This window comes from Heptranchias perlo, chromosome 12, assembly GCF_035084215.1.
Source record: "Heptranchias perlo isolate sHepPer1 chromosome 12, sHepPer1.hap1, whole genome shotgun sequence".
Lineage (NCBI taxonomy): Eukaryota > Metazoa > Chordata > Chondrichthyes > Hexanchiformes > Hexanchidae > Heptranchias > Heptranchias perlo.
The window spans coordinates 47,250,099-47,267,038 of NC_090336.1; the positions used below are offsets into that span (position 1 = coordinate 47,250,099).

Here is a 16,940-nt window from a genome sequence, read left to right on the forward strand (position 1 = left end):
AGGAAGTAGCAAGAACTGAAGTGGATGGAATGTTTCCATTCAAAGATCTTGGCACCACCTACTTTGGGAACAGTTACACTGGAATGGAAACCAGACACTTAACTGTGTTAAAGGACACCTACCCAAGCTTTCTTGTTATCTAGTAAAAACTACCACTACTTGCTTATTTTATGTAATTTTCAAAACTATGAATAAAATCCTGCTTCTCACCAATGGTTGCCAAATTGAACTTATTAACTGTAAAAGATTCAGCAGCTGAACATTTGATGAAAAGGTCTTGCAATATAAATAACATGTACCATACATTAAGATTGCAAAGATTCACAAAATTCTTAGTGCATGAACATTTAATTAGGTAAGTTTAGTACAAATTTTAAATTGAAATTATCTTTCTTTTAATGAGTCACAGTAAATCAAATATTTGAAGCAAAGTTGTAAGAAATTGAAAAAAGATAAAAATGGCTTCACAAGTTGGAATCTTGCCTTTAAGATATCTATTACAATATAAGTATAGACATCTGTTTTTGTGTATATGTATTTTATTTGGCATGAAAACATCAATACCAATGTACGGCAAGATTTCCTTTGTTTGTTATTTGGAGCAAAATCTTGAATCAGGGTAAAAAGAACACCTTTTTCCAAAAATAGAGGAACATACAGGAAATCTTCTCCTCATATGTTTCTCTATAAAGATATTCATTGCTTCCACTGTTAAATCTCCAATATAAAGCCAAAAATAAGTTCCAAGGAGCAACAAGCAAAAGCAGTGGCCTTAACGTCAGTTTGCAGGGGAGGGGTGTAAGGTTTCTACATAAGTTTCAAAGACTCCAAAATTCAGATATTCATGAAGCCAAACCAGAATATTGATTGTAAAAACCAAGAAGTCAGTAATAGGCTCCACATACCACTGGGGATATCTGGTGCATTTTCTTCTTTCCAAGATAGTCAAGGATCAGAGACTCTGATATCATTTACTGTAGATTTATTTTTCATTTATGTGCTTATGCAGAGTACAAATTTGAGCATTAAGTACAATGAAAATCAAAAGTGAAAAATTGTTTAGTCAAGAGCCATCTTAAAATGTAGGCAATGGTGAAAAGCTGAGAGGACAATAAAAAGATAAAGGCCCTGAAGTTAAGATGTACAAATATTAGTGTACAAACACTGAATGCATTCTTTAAATTCCTCTCTCTGCTATTTTAACAGGGCATTAATTCTTTTAAAATAAATCTCCTTCAAAATGTATATACTATACTAGTCAATCTCCCATGTAGTTGCACACAGACAGTGAAGACCAAGTATAGTCTTCATATGAAGCAGAGGATAGAGGGGAAACCAGGGCATGCAGATATAAATTCAGTCCCCATTATGAAGTCAGACATTTTATTTTTATATAATACTTTGATTTTATATTATTTACAGTTAAGTAGTAAAACTTATGCCAATTTGGGAAGCAAAGAAGTAGAGTTAGTTGGAGCATAGGGAGTTTCTGGCAGAACAGGCTTAGGAGTTGGCAGCATTTCATTCATAGGCATTAATCATTTCAAGGTCAAAAAGTATAAATACATTGAAAAACAAAATGATGGTCAAGCAGTTGAAAGAAAATAGAAATCACCTTCAAAAAGTGACTTGATGAAAGTGTTTAAAATTATAAAGGATATGTTGAAACAGAATGGGCCCGATATTAGGAGGGCGGCGGGTTCTCAGCAGGGGGTCGACTGGGCATGTGGGTAACGCGCCCGGTGAAATCAGTGTACTCTGCATGGAATCGCAGGCTAATTGGAGCCACTTACCTTTGCTTCCGGGTTTCACGCTGGAAAGCTGTGCAGCGGGCGGACTGCGCATGCGCAGCAAAGTCTGTCAGCTGGAGGAGCCCTATTTAAAGGGGCAGTCCATCAATGCTCCTTCTGCAGCAAACAACCAATTCTGAACCATGGAGCAGGCCAGAGGGAAAGCTGCCCCAAGATTTTCGGACTCCTCACTCCAGGTGCTGCTGGATGGGGTGAGGAGGAGGAGGGAAATCCTTTTCCCATCTGATGGGAGGAAGTGCCCTCCCTCCACCACGAAGAAGGCCTGGCTGGAGGTGGCTGAGGAGGTCACCAGCAGCGGCAATGTGCCACGAACCTGGGTCCAGTGCAGGAAGAGATTTAATGACCTAACCAGGTCAGCCAAAGTGAGTATACTTACGCATTCTCCCAGACTCCGTCTTCCACATCACCTCCACCACCACACAACCCTTCTGCACTGCCACCACAACGCTCTTGCATCACTCCTCACATCCACTCAACTATCATCTTCACCTTGCCTGCACGTACTCACCGGCCCTGTCCCCATTCGAACACTACCACGCAACCCAATCCTCATACAATATCATGGCTATGTTGCACACGCACCCTCTCATGCATCTCCCTCACGCTCAACCCCCCTCACACCAATGCATGCAGCAGGTCACCATGCAACCATGCAACCATCACTCAATCACGCCTCTGTGTTTTGCTTTGATAGGAGAAGAGATGCCAGAACACCTGGGAGAGGGCAAGGACCGGAGGGGGTCCGCCACACCTGGTGGCACTAACAGATGCAGAGCAGCAGGCATTGGAGATCAGCTGCACGCTGGAGTGCCTGTCCGTGGGAATGCACAAGCGGCCGGTGACAGAAAGCTAACACTCAGCACTCATGATAGCAAATGATCTTAGCATCACTTGGCATCTGCAGCACCTCAACATCTGTCCACATGCCTAATATTGCTTTCTATTCTCTTGCAGGCCCATCTGCGAGCGCAGTGACCGTGGAGGGCGATTCCTCAGAGGACCTGTCGGCCTCTGAGGGACAATCGTCACATCTGAGCCATGCATCCACCAGCGCAGATACACACACCTCAGTGGGTCCCCGTCCTCACTTAGTTGGGCTTGCACATGGTGAGTCACTACGCACATGTGAGCACGAGCAGACATGGAGAGTCCGCGTCAGTGGGAGCACTCTTCTCCAGCCTCTGCTCAGCTGGACCCAGATGCTGAACCCTGGGGGCCAGCCGTGAAAAGGAGAGTCATCGAGGGGCAGCAGCACATTGCCGAGGTACTGGAACGGGTGCCATGCGCACTCTCCACAATCGCGCAGAAGATGGAGGAGTCCAACTCCTGCATGAGGGGAATGGTGGTACAGGTACAGGAGGGTATCTCCGAGATAGTGTCGCCGGGATGTGAAGGTATCTCTGAGATAGTATCGCGGGTAGGTGCGGGAATGTCTGCGATGGAGGAAAGGCTAGTCTCCATGCAGCTTCAAGCACAGCTCAACAATGAGTCCATTCAGACCCTGACAATGGCCGTTCAGATTCAGGGTGAGCAACATTCTGCCGCCTTAAACAGGCTGACAGATATTTTACAAGTGGCCTTCCAAGGCCTCACACAAGCCCCCCAAACTGCCGTCCAGCAGGGTGGAAGGAGTGATGTGGGCCTGGGCCAGGAGAGGGATGATGGTGAAAGGGGACATGGAAGTGGGGACGCCACTCAAAGCGCTCCCACGTCTCACCCGTTGCCCCCTTCTCAACCAGTACCCGCAATGCTGCCCCCTCTCCAGGTGGCCGAGTCTGCCCCTGCACTGGTGCAGGTGGAGCAGTCTTTGGAGGGGCCCTCACGGCACCGAAACCCAGAGGGCGTCAGCCCAAAGCATCTAATCGGTCAGGGCATGGACAAGAGCAACCTGCCACTACCTCTGCTGAAGGCACAGGGGTAGCACCACGTAGGGGTTCCCGTAAACGTAAGGCTAAGGTTTTGTGAGCACAAAGGGAATGCACAAGGGTGTCTGACAATTTGTCATGTTTTTTATTTATATTTGTTTTCTGCCACATGCACAATAAATCCTATTATTATCACCACTACTGCCACGTCTTGCCCACTCTTGACTGGCTTGTGGAATAGTTCCCTTTCATGGGGTTCACCATGAACACGCACACTTGATGCCACCCACTGTGTCACTGCAGAGTGGGTGTAGGTGTATTTGCAGGGTTAGGGTTTTGTGCAGACGACTGAGAGACGTCGGCGATGTCCCCGGTGGCACCCTGGAAGGATGCAAAGGAGAAGTTGTTGAGGGCAGTGGTGACTTTGACAGCGACAGGTAAGATGATGTTGCTCAGGCCAGCCTGGGAGCAGCTCGGTATTAAAGAGGCTGCAGAAGTCCACGACTACATGTCGAGTGACTCTGAGCCTCCATGTGCACTGCTGCTCAGAGAGGTCCAGGTAGCTGAGCCTCGGTCTGTGGACCCTGTGCCAGGGTAGTGCCTTCTGCGACGCATCTCTCTCTGCGGTTGCCCTCCCTCCTGCTGTGCAGGTGGATGTGTCACAGCACTCTGTTGTGGAGCTCCACGTGTCAGAGGTGGACGGTGTGGCCGGTGAGGCTGGTGATGCCGTTCGTCCTCCGAGGAGGTCATGACTGCAGCTACGGCGGCCCCCATCCGGAAGATGTATGTTGGAGGGGGTCCGCAAGGTAGGTAAATGTGTCTGGACACCAGGGTAAGTGTGCAAGTTGGTGAATTTTATTGTTAGGAGGAGGGTGGTGGAGGCCAAACTTTGTTCCCCCCCCCGTCAAATGGACCTTTGCAGCTGCCACAGGCTGATGGCTGCAACACGTCCATTTGAACTGGGAGTGTTTCCCCCAGTACGGGAAACAGTCTCAGTTCATTTCAAAATCCCACCCCTCCTAAAATATCAGGTCTGTAAATGACCTGAAATACCTGTTTAAGTACTTTAAGTGGCACCCCGCCGGCTTTAATTGCCGGCTGGAGTCCCACATGTGGGGGCTGCGCGTGCATGTGAGCGCATCACTGGGGAACCCGGAAGTGGGCGGGTTGGAGCCGGGCTCCGGACCCGCCCTGGGAATCCCCGATTTTCGCAGCCCCCCCACCACGAACGCACCCGCCCGGGGGTGCGAAAATCTAGCCCAATATTTCCAGTGGTTGTGGGATCGAGAATAAGGGGGCATAGATATAAGATTAAATGTTAGAAATTTAGGACCAAGAGCAGGGGAAACTTTTTAAAACAGAGGTTAGTGCAGCTGTTGAATGTACTACTGAAGTTAGTGATTGAAGCAGAGACTGGGTCAACATTCAATAATAGGTTAGATCGGTGTTTCAAGGAAAGGGAAATAAAGGGATGGAGAGCACAGCAGGCACATGGGATTAGGACTACTGATCATGTGAAGGAGAAACACAAAAATCGACTGGTTGGGCCAAACGACCTGTTTCTGTGTTGTAATTCAATGACACAAAACTGTTAGAGTGCTACCACTGTGGGGCGGTGGGGGGGTAATTGCAGTGTTGTATGTTTATATGTAAAATAATCTCATAGGTGTTGTCTCATGATCATAACAATGCAGCCCACAGTATTAATTGAAATACAAGTGATATAAGTGAGGTCTTTATAAATTGCTATCTGGCATGTTGTAAAAATTGGCTCATTTGTAATTTAACAATACTAGTAAGAAATCCCATCACTTTGCATTGGTATACATGATCAATTTTAATGTCAACTGCTTTTTAACAAGACCTATGTATAGCATCTCTTTTACTTTGAGTAGTATAAAAATAATTTAAATAATAGGCTGGCTTGAAAGGAATCACAGATAGTTTGATTTGAATTCCAGAAAGAAAAAAAGAGTTTATTTCCAGTAGCTATATAAATCATTTAGGCCTTCAATGATTTCACGTATCAATACGAATTGCCATAGTAACTGCCAAAGTCAGTGTGTTATTAGCATTTTTATCGCAGTTACAAGCCTGGAATTAGAAATGGCACTGCAAATAATATTATCAAACGAGCTTCTCAAAACAAATGAAAGCAGTAACCAAGTTCAAACAGGCATTCCTTTAATCTACAGAATCTGACACTTAATTAGATACTTGCATTTATATAAGCATCTTTCATGGAGAAAAACATCCCAAGGTGCCTCACAGATGCATAAGGAAAAACAGATGTTGAGGTAAGGAAGGAAAGGTTAGGAGTGACCAGAAGCTTGGCCAAAGAGGTGGGTTTAAGGAGGTTATTAAAGGAAGAGAGGGAGGGGGAGGGGTTTAGGGATCCAGTTCCAGAACACGGGGCCTAAGCAGCTAGAGACACAGCTACTAATAGTGAATTGAAAGCAGGGGAGGGAGATGCACAAGAGGCCAGAGTCAAAGTCATGGAGAACTCGGTGGGGTGGGGTGAGGTTGTAAGGCTGGAGGTAGTTACACTGTCAGCGAGGGGTGAAGCCATGGAGGGTTGAAAACACTAGGATGAGAATGTGAAATTTAGGCATTAAAGGATAGGGAGCCCTTGTAGATCAGGAAGGACAGGGGTGATGGGTGAGTAGGACTTGGTGCAGGTTAGGATACAGGCAGCCGAGTTTTGGATGAGCTGATATTTACTGATGAGAGACCAGCCAGGAGCACATTGGGGTAATTGAATCGGGGAGAGATGACAAAGGCATGAATGAGGGATTCTGTGGCAGATGGGATGAGGTAGGGGTAGAGGTGAGCAATGTTATGAGGTAGAAGAAAGGGGGTCTTTGTGGTGGAGAGGATGTAGAGCTGGAAACTTACCTCAAAGTTGAACAGGATGCCAAGTTTGCAAATAGTCTAGTTCAGCCTTACACAGTGGCTAGGGACAGGGATGGAGTCAGTGATAAGGGAGTGGAGTTTGTGGCGGGGGCCAAAGATAGTTACCTAGAAATTGGATAGTGTCCGAATTGGGGTGGGATCCTGAGGCAGCACATGTTGTTATCAGAGCGTGACTTTGACCTTTTAATTAGGACCCCACTTGCAGGGGAGACCAAAACTAGGGGCCATAAGTATAAGATAGTCACTAATAAATCCAATAGGGAATTCTAGAGAAACTTTGTTACCCAGAGAGTGATAAGAATGTGGAACTCACTACCACAAGGAATAGTTGAGGCAACTAACATAGATGCATTTAAGAGGAAGCTAGATAAACACATGAGTAAGAAAGGAATAGAAGGATGTGTTGATGGGGTTAGATGAAGTAGGAAGGGAGGAGGCTTGTGTGGAGCATAAACATCGGCATGGACCTGTTGAGCTGAATGGCCTGTTTCTGTGCTGTACATTCTATGTAATTTTATGTAATTGTCCATTGCGGGTGCCTGCCACACAGCCAGAACCAGGTCAGTTAAACTGGTGGAGGGCGGGAATGATGCGGGGAGGCCCCAGATGCAATTTTAGCCCCCTCGCCCACACCATTCTTGCCGAGCAGGTTGGGTTAAAATCGGCTCCAGTAAGTTTACTTCTTGGCATTTCATTTTTCATGTTTATTTAGGCTAGAGATAATTACATGCTACTAAATAACTTTTATATATATATCAAGCAATGTTTGGAAACAAAAACAAAGTACAGTTAAGTGCAGCTACTTTTTAGTTGAGCTAACAGCAGGACAAATGAGTTTCATGGAACCATACAGAATTCTGTAATACTCTGTGCGAGTCTGAAGACTACATTATTTTTAACGTAATGGTATTTACTTTATACATTTTGTACGATTTATGATTACAAATTGTTCTGCCACTTTGGGAATATAGTTGGCCAAAATCTTAAGCAATAAAGAAAGAAGCTCTTTGAAGAAAATGCAGTGCTTTCTACTGATCAACAAAGTACCAGATTTGATAAATAGATAAAACATCAGTCAGTTTAAAATTCATAAGGCGATGAACAGTCAGTACCCATATTTTCAACCTCATGCAATTGCTGTACTTGTACATAAGTGCAATTTTTGGTCGGGGGTTGAAAGAGACTTTTCATTGCGGTCATCGAGAGGAATAAATCAGTCGTGAAGAATAAAATACTTTCCATTTTTAGCACCCAGCATTAGTGTAATACACTCCCATTTCAAGCGCAGCACTGTCAGTTGCAGAATAATGTTCCTTCTGATCTGCCCAAAGGTGTGCCTGAGCTCCTACGGCATCAGTGGGAATGTTTCCATTTCTCACATCAACCACATCATTGTGTTTTCTCAGAATAAGATTAGTGATGTGTGCTGCTATATTGTGGCTATTTTTGTGGTGTGGAGCCATGTCTGCTAAAAACTGGGGGAAGACTGGCTAAATTAATTTTGCATTGGACCCTTACAGCTGGAAAAAAGCACGGTTGAACTGTGCTTCTTTCAGTTTGGGTTAAGTTTCAATCCCGGATCCCAAAGATCAAAGGATTATGTGCTAACCCCACTACACTAATATATGCTTCGTGCACCAACACTGAACTTAAAAGTATTTGTTTTAAAGAAAAGAGAAGATGGCTGTGCCAGTATCAACTTCCTCTGAGGTAACACTCCATTGCGAAGTGCGCCATTAAGCCACTGTACCCAGGTATATAGTAATCACTTTTATATCGATCTTTTAAGTCATATTCTAGGAGCCCATTGCCTGGAAGCCATCTCCTAGAATTTATGCTGATGAATCCAGTTTCCATAGACCTGCAAGAGACTTGTAGACCAAGGTGAAATTGTGGGAACCAGAGTTAACATCCTAAACACCAGAGAGCCCCGATTTTAACTCGGGAGGTAGAGACCGAGGCAGACAGAAAACCATCCACACCGCATAATGCTAGGCAAGTTAGTCACATGAGACCAACCAGCAATAGGCTAGAAACGCCTTTGTCGGCCCAGAAAACTTGGGGGGAGGAAGAAGGTTGCAGGAAGGTGGAATGTGACCAAAACTGCGGCATTTAAAGGCAGTATGCACTTAAACGGGGATGTAATTGAAAAAGAAATGGAGATGGCAACAGTTAAGGGAAGAAGAAGAGCAGTGACTTTAGTTGAAAGTGAGTTGAAGTTTATCTTAACTGAGATAAGGCAGAGGTGAGATGTAATTTTAGGCCCAAGAGGCAAGAAACCAGCAAATTCTGCAGCTCATGGAATATGGAAGGAAGTGGCGCTGGCAGTGAATGGAAGCTCTCTTACCCCCAGAAGAAGTTCAATGATCTGGCAAGGGCAACAAAGGCAAGTGCTTTGTCATCTATCTGCCATGACTAGTTAGTAAAAAAGAACCTCCACTCGTGTTGAGTCCCTACCCTATGGAGTGTCACAGTGAACAATAAATTCACAGCTACAGTTTATCTATCACCTGGATTCCTCCAATTAACCTTCCCTCACATCTAGCCATGCAGGCTTATCCTGTGAAATATTTTCTTTCATATCAATGCTCTAATACAGCTATTAATATTTCCCCTGCAATAGTTGAATGATGGCGACAAGTAAAAGGAAAGATTTGGAGACTGTTACAGACAGTTGAAACCATTCATTCTTACTGCAGGAGAAAATCGCTTATAATAACAGAAACTGTGGAGGAGCAAAGAGATTTGGGTATCCATGTACATAAATCACTAAAAACTAGTGGACAGGTACATAAAGCAATCAAAAAGGCTAATGGAATGTTGGCCTTTATCTCAAGGCAACTCTAATACAAAAAGGAGGATGCTTCACTTGTACAGAGCCTTGGTCAGGCCCCATCTGGAGTACTGCATGCAGTTCTGAGTACTGCACCTCAGTACATCCTCAAGATGTATTTGCTTTGGAGGGGGTGCAGCACAGATTCACCAGAATAATACCGGGGTTTAAAAAGTTAAATAATAAGGTTGCATAAACTTGGCTTTTATTCCCTCGAGTATATAGATTGAGGGGTGATCTAATCAAGGTGTTTAAAATGATAAAGGGATTCAATAAAGTAGATACAGAGAAACTATTTCCGCTGATGGGGGGATCAAGAACGAGGGGACATAATCTTAAAATTAGAATAGGCCTTTTAGGAGGGAAATTAGGAAACATTTTTTCACACAATGGGTAGTAGAAATCTGGAACTCTTCCCCGCCACCCCTCCAAAAGGCTGATGATGTTGGGTCAACTGAAGCTTTCCAAGACGGAGATCGATGGATTTTTGTTAGGTGAGGGTATCAAGAGATATGGGTCAAAGGCGGGTAAATGGGGCTGAGGTACAGATCAGCCATGATCGAATTGAATGGTCTACTCTTGTTCCTTTTTTCCTAACTTGGCACTTTTAACCCTGTTTATGGTTTTGGCTTGAGGTAATGTCTTGGGAATGCAGCTGAGTGACAACTGAAAATCTCACATCTTGGATTTGCTTCTCAATTGTACAAGGCGATAAATGGTCCTTGTGTATTCTACTGCCAGTCAGACTGCATTTTTGCAATACACAGAATCCATTTTTACCCAGTACATTCAGAGTCTCCAGCATACGTTCTGAGGTGAACAAATTGGAGTTACGGAGCCAACTTTGGCTCCAACTAACATTTTCTTTGGCTCTAGGAGACAAACAAATCATTGCTGAATTGGCACCAAAACAGTAAAGTACAATCCCTTAGCCAAGCTCCTCTTGTTCAGATTCAAAGCCATTTAATTAATCCTGAGCTACATGACACCATTCTCCTTACTTACAAATCAAAAGAAGCAGTGATGAAAGTGTTGCAACTGAAGTGAACATAACTAGTTACTGGGCCGCCCACAGGAAAATACTTCAGGGCCACACAGTAAATATGGTTGCAGACACTTTTTGGAGTCCTAGTTATTTTGAGAGCCACAGATCGTCCTTACTTGGCTCTAGCCGTGCTTATTTGCCCATTATAAATATTGATATTATAGTTTCATGTAAAATTTTAAAGTAGAAATACACTTTTAAGGAATAAAAGATGAAATTAACAAAATAAAAGCTGATCTGATTCCTGAGTTTGCTGCACTCTAAAACATGTCAGTTTTTTTTTAAAAAATAGAACTTAATCAAGCAGAACACTTGAAATATATCAATTTATTATTGGTCTTTTTATGGTGCTATAACATATAAGTGATTTTTTTAATAAGTTATTTTCAATAAGTTATTTTAATAAGTTATTGTCAGCGTATGGCTAACCATACGCTGACAAAAGCACAAGTGCTTCCCAGGGATTTTACTTCAATTGCCTAGTTATGTTGTTTTGTAATTTGTTGATAATTGTACAAAAAAGTGTTTTTTAAACAATAAATCTCTCCTTTTGGGCCCCTATCTGTTCACACTATTTCTAGGTAGGAGGTATGTTGGCTGGAGCGTTGGGTTCCAATGTCGCATCTGCCCCTTTAAATCAGCCTTGTACACTGATCTAACGCATATTCTCCTTACTTTACGTGCTGCCGGCGTTTGTAATCTGCGCGTGTGATCGCCTTTCCCAAGATGGCGTCCAGCGCACGTCACACTAGAAGTGGGCGTGTGCATTCCGGACGCCATTTCGGGTCCTTAGGAGGCTGCGTAGCGTCGACAAAACGAGCACTACGCAGCCCGATTTATAGCCCGTGGACTCAACCTGTGTTCTATGACATCACGAGGCACAATGGTTTAGAGTTCTAATGGTCTCTAGCTGTGAGTATTTCATTTAAAAATAAGTATGCAAAACCTCAGTGCAACAGAGCATAGCAGAATGCTTTATTCATGTTGTTAAAAGGGTTTAATAATTTACTTGTGAGTTAACCCTCTGAGTCAGAAGGTTGTGGGTTCAAATCCCACTCTCGGATTTGAGCACGTAATCGAAGCTGACACTTTGGTGTAGTACTAAGGGAGTCCTGCACCTTCGGAGGTACTATGTTTCAGATAAGACGTTAAACAGATGTCCCATCTGTCTGTTCAGGTCGGTGTAAAAAAATCCCACAGCACATTTTCAAAGATGAATAGGGAGTTTTCCTGGTGTCCTGACCAACATTCCTTCATCAACCAACACCATAAAAATTTATTTCATTTGCTGTTTGTGAGACCTTGCTCTGAGCAAACTGGTTACCATATCTGCTTATAAAAATAGTAACTACGCTTCAAAAGGTAATTCATTGATTGTGAAGTGCTTTCGAACATCCTAAGGATGTGAAAGGTGTGATATAAATGCAATGCTTTCTTTTAACAAATTTTTACCCCTCATGGTATTTGATTGTTCCATTTTGTACCAACTGTATACCACGTATGTTAGTATAACCCTGGACAAGGATTCCACTTTGTTTTTAAACAGATCGACAAACTTGGGGTTCAGAGCTCCAGATTCCTACTGCCAGCTTTGAGGAGGTCCTGAACAATGATGAAGTTGCTTATCAATGGCTGTGCACTCTTCGTCGAATAGGATTTGTGCGACTAAAGCACGCTCCCACAGAAAAAGGACAAGTGGCTAAACTGGGAAAGAGGATTGGCTACCTGATGTTGACATTTTATGGGTAGGTAAAATAACCAATTCCAATCATTATAACATGTTGCAGCAAAACGCACTTCTCCTGCCTATCATGTATGGTGGCTGCAACACACAAAAGTGTGAATCCTTTCAAACATACCCTGAAATCAATAAATAGCTATTCATTTATTTCAATTTTTACAAAATAGGTTTTGGAATCAATTACTTTTTAAATCAGTAAACCTTGGAATGTGTTAATGGAATGTGCATTTGCCGCCATAGTAATCAACAAAATCATTAATATGACAAAGAAAATTGATTCAACAACAACAGCTTGCATTTATACAAAGATTTTAATGTTAAAAAAAAAGACCCAAGGTGCTTCACAAATATCTATAATGAAAACTGACACTGAGCCAGTAAGGAAGAGATCTGGAGGTGAGACCAATAGCTTGGTGGATGAGATGGGTTTGGAGCGGGTTTTTAAAGGTGCAGAGAGAAGTGCTCAGATGGGAAGAGATTTCCAAAGAGTAGGACAAAGATGGCTGAATGCTGTGGAAGTAATGGTGGATCAAAGAGAAGGGGTGATGCGCAAAAGGCCAGAGATTCAGAGTATTTAGGAGGGATATAAGGCTGGAGGGGATTGCAGAGATAGAGCGTAGCAAGGCCATGGATGGATTTATAGACCAGAACAAAGATTTTGGATTAAAATAAATTGGGGGCTAGTGTAGATGAACTAGCAGGACTTATTGCAGGGCAGGATACATGAGGCAGAGTTTTGGATAAGATGTAGTTTATGGGGAGTGGAGCATGCTAGGCCAGCAAGGAGAGCAGTCAAGTCTGGAGGTGACAAAAGCATGTATTTTCAGCGGAAGAGAGGCTGAGATAGGGGCGGAGGTGACAATGTTGTAAAGAAGGAAATAAGCTGGTTTGATGATAGATAAGATATGAATTAAAGCTCAGCTTAGGGTCGAACAGGACACCAAGATTTTGAGTTTCTTGTTCATCCCAAGAGCGTGGTTATCAAGGGCGATGGTGTCAGTAGCAAGGGAGTGGATTTTGTGGGAGGAGCTGAAGATGATGACTGCATTTTTGGTCAAGTTAGACGAGAAGTTGTTGTGACTTATCTATGACTTGATGTTAGACAAGCAGTTTGATAGCAAGGAGACAGTTGAGGGGTTGAGAGAAGTGGTAGTGACATAGAACTGGATTTCACCAGCATACTTGTGAAAGTTGACCTGTACCTGTGGATGATGTTGAAGGGCAGCATGTAGATGATGAAGAGAAGGGGGACCAGAATAGATCCTTAGGAGACATGGGAGTGGATTTTGCAGGGGAGGGAATGGAAGCAATTGCTGGAGTTGCACTGGCTACATTTGGATAGGTAGGAATGGAACCAAGCAAAAGCAGTTCCGTAGAGCTGGATGAAGGAAGAGAGGCATCGAAGGAGGATGGCATTGTCAAAGATACTGAATACTGCAGGATGAGGAGGGAAATGCACCACAATTGAACTCACAGAGCATGTAATTCATAACTGGTTACGGCTGTTTCAGTGGCATGAGAAGGACAGAACCTAGAATAGAGAAATTCAAACAGGGAATGTATGTAGAAATGGGCATGCAGCTGGGAGGCAGTGAGATATTCAAGGACCTTAGGGAAGAAAGGGAAATTGGAGATGGGGTGGTAGTTGGAGAGGTGAGATGGGTTGAGGATGAATTTTAGATCAGGAGGTGAAGGTGATTTTGAAGGAGAGAAGAATGGTGCCTGAGAAGGGGAGCCATTGATGATCTTCACTAGAATGGGGACCAGGAAGGGCAATTGAGTTGTCAGGAATTAATTGGAAGGAATTTGAGGGAGTAGCAGGTGAGTCTCATGGATGAGATAAGCTTGGTGAGGGTGGGATGATGGATGAGAAACTGCAGAAAGACAGGGGTGGTGGGCTACAGTGGGTGTGAGAAATCAGCAGATGCAGCTGCACCAATGATCTCGATCTTGGAGATAAAAAAAATCCATGAGCTCCTTGCATTTGGTGTTTGAGGTGAGGGTGGAGGGGGCAGAGAGAAGGGTTTAAGGAGGTGGAAACAAAGGAGATTGGAGTTGTCCTTATCCTCCAGGATGATCTTAGAGTAACGGACAGTTTTGGCTTTGGAGAGCAAAGCACTGTAATGCTCAATGTGGTCAAACCATATCTGCCTATTGGTGACTAGGCAATTTTTGAATTCCTCTGACTTGATGGAGTTAAGATGGGGGCTATATTAATGTGAGTAACATGGATGGGAGACAACAATTGATTTACTGAGAACAAGGTTGTTGAAGGCAGAGGCATGGGAGTCATTAAGCAGATCAGCAGCGGCAGAGGTGTCCTGACAGATGGAGGGCTGTTAGGAATGCTAGCAGGAGAGGTTTTGTTAAAGAATCCATTTAATGTTCAGGACTCCATTTTGTAGTTAAAAGACAGTTTTTGAAGAATTTGTTAAAACAGGTGCTATCTGGAGAATGTCCCAAGACAGCTCAAATCACCAAGGCCAAATTTGCACGGCTACACCAACTGTCATCATAAAGTAGCCTTGTGTAGATCAAACCTTCTAATAGATATATCTATCTGGATAATGACTCTATGTTTACCTTTTCTGTACGTGTAAGGACAGTTTTTGTTACAAGACCCGCTCTTTGGAATGCTGAGTTGATGTAAAACGAAGATTGAAGGTCATGGAGGGGGTATGATGTAATGGCCTTTTAGCAGAAGATAAAAGGCGAGACTATTGTAAGGAAGTTAAGGTCAATAGCCATGTGACTCAGCAACTGTAACACGAGGTCTCCCACGGCCTTTGCATCATTGTGTGTGTTGTCTGCAAGTATCATTTCCTCGAATAAAATCTGTAAACAAAGACTCTGCATTTATAACCTTAATTCCTGGCACAGAGACAACTGCTCTGAGCTGGTCTCTCTAGCAGTATTGATCACAAGGGCCATAAGTGAGGGAATTGGGAATTTGAGAGCAAGAGTTTTTGTCAAGGGAGCGGCCAAGAATATGGGTGGGGGAGTTTATATTAAAGAGTGAGATTAAAGGAAGTTAAGACAGCAGTGAAGTCATAGGACAGAGGCTGGGGAAGATGAGATGCAGGTTGAAATCATTGAGGCTGAGGAATTGCTCAGTGCAGAGGCTGAGGAAAAAAGAGAAGGGAGGACATCTCAGTAAGGAAGTCAGCATGGGGCTGGTATGGGAAGGCCGGTAAACAATGAGAAGTTTAAAAGAGAGGCATGAGGACTGGATGAGAAAGAGCTGCTCAAAAGAGAAGACTCCAAGGCGTAGAAAGAGACTTGGTGATGCGGTCATGTCATCACCACAGTGATTTGGGTAGGGATGGCAGTGGGAAATGTAGCCAGGACAGCAGACCACTGGAAGGGAGGAGGAATTATTGCCCAGGAGCTGTGTTTTTGTCAGTGTCAGAAAGGCAACTGAATCATCCAAAATGAGGCAGTGAATAGTAAGGGCATTGTTTTCAAGTGAGCAAATGCTCTTGAGGAATATGCACAGAGGGCCAGTGATTGTTTATCTGTCGGCAGGTCCGAGGGGCAGCAGCAGAAGAGGTGAGCATGATGCAGAGGAGTTTGGAGAGACTAGCTCCTGAGGAGCATGCAGAGCAAGTGGAGGCTCCTGCACTGGAGAGCCAGCAATAGGTCAAATATTGGCCCCGGCAAAGCATACGGAGGGAGGCTATGGGCTCGTTCGAGAGGGATGACACCAAATAATTCTGACAGGCTACATGTGAAATGCCCTCTCATTCCACCTTCTGTCTGCAAGGTCCTTTTAAATTATATATCTTTTAAAAATAAAATAATTTAAAAAGTAAACTGAAAGGTGCCAATTGCTGTCTGAAATAAACTGGTCTTTTGCACCAGACAAAAATGATGGATTTTGGCAGCTGAATGTCTTTTAAAAGAGTCGCAGGCCACTCCAGTTCAGAGTACGTCTAACAAAAGCAAGTTTTGTACTTGGATCCCACAACATCCCCTACCAGACATTAATTTCTGTGCCACTACATTTTCATAAGAACAAGCAGTTTTTTTCGACATGGTTTGTATTCAGCAGCAATCCCCTGTGTCTGCTTTGTTCCATGCTTGCTCGATTATTAATCTGGTGATGAAAACCTTGGAATGTGTTAATGGTGTTATTCACTAAAGGTAAGAATGAGTTGATTTGCCCTCTGACTTCAATATACCTTTTGTTGTAGATAATAAAGGTTGTTTTTATTGAACTGTTACAGGTCTAATAATGGTCTTGTCCTAGAATAACGTCACGCAGTCCCTGATAAAATCACTGAGTTAAAATTTGCTACTAAAAATAGTTATCTTAATATTTAGCACTTTCTTGACTAGCCTCCTCATGATCCAACACCCCCACCCACCCCAGACAGGCCAAGGTGATCTTATGTAATATCTCTCTCACCATCTAGAATACTTCTTTCCCCGGCTGTTTACTCCCTGTATTCTGTGGATGGCATCTTCTCAGCCAGCTACATCAGAATTTATTAAGATAAATAAAAGTTATTTTTCCAGTACATTTTAAGTTGAATTCCCAAATTACAGATTCCTTGAAAATGACTGCCTACTCATATTCTACAGCTGGTCAGATCTCCATGTCTTCTCACTGAAGGAAAAAATGTTATAAACAAGACTCAGGCTTTCATTAGCAGTCCAGCCACTGGCCAGATGAATATGAAATTCTGAGAAACAGTTTTAAAAATGTTATTTATGGAGCTGCATAAATACA

The 16,940-nt window shown here is 43.4% G+C and overlaps 1 protein-coding gene across 6 annotated transcripts in view; it reads left to right on the plus strand.

Annotated features, from left to right (window-relative positions):
• Window positions 1-16,940, plus strand: part of bbox1 (butyrobetaine (gamma), 2-oxoglutarate dioxygenase (gamma-butyrobetaine hydroxylase) 1) — a 164,702-nt gene that overhangs the window by 84,166 nt on the left and 63,596 nt on the right. For all 6 annotated transcript variants that reach the window (XM_067994076.1, XM_067994075.1, XM_067994081.1 and 3 more), the window contains one exon: window positions 12,014-12,212. In XM_067994076.1, the coding sequence (XP_067850177.1) occupies window positions 12,014-12,212 (199 nt within the window). The remainder of the gene's footprint in view (window positions 1-12,013; window positions 12,213-16,940) is intronic.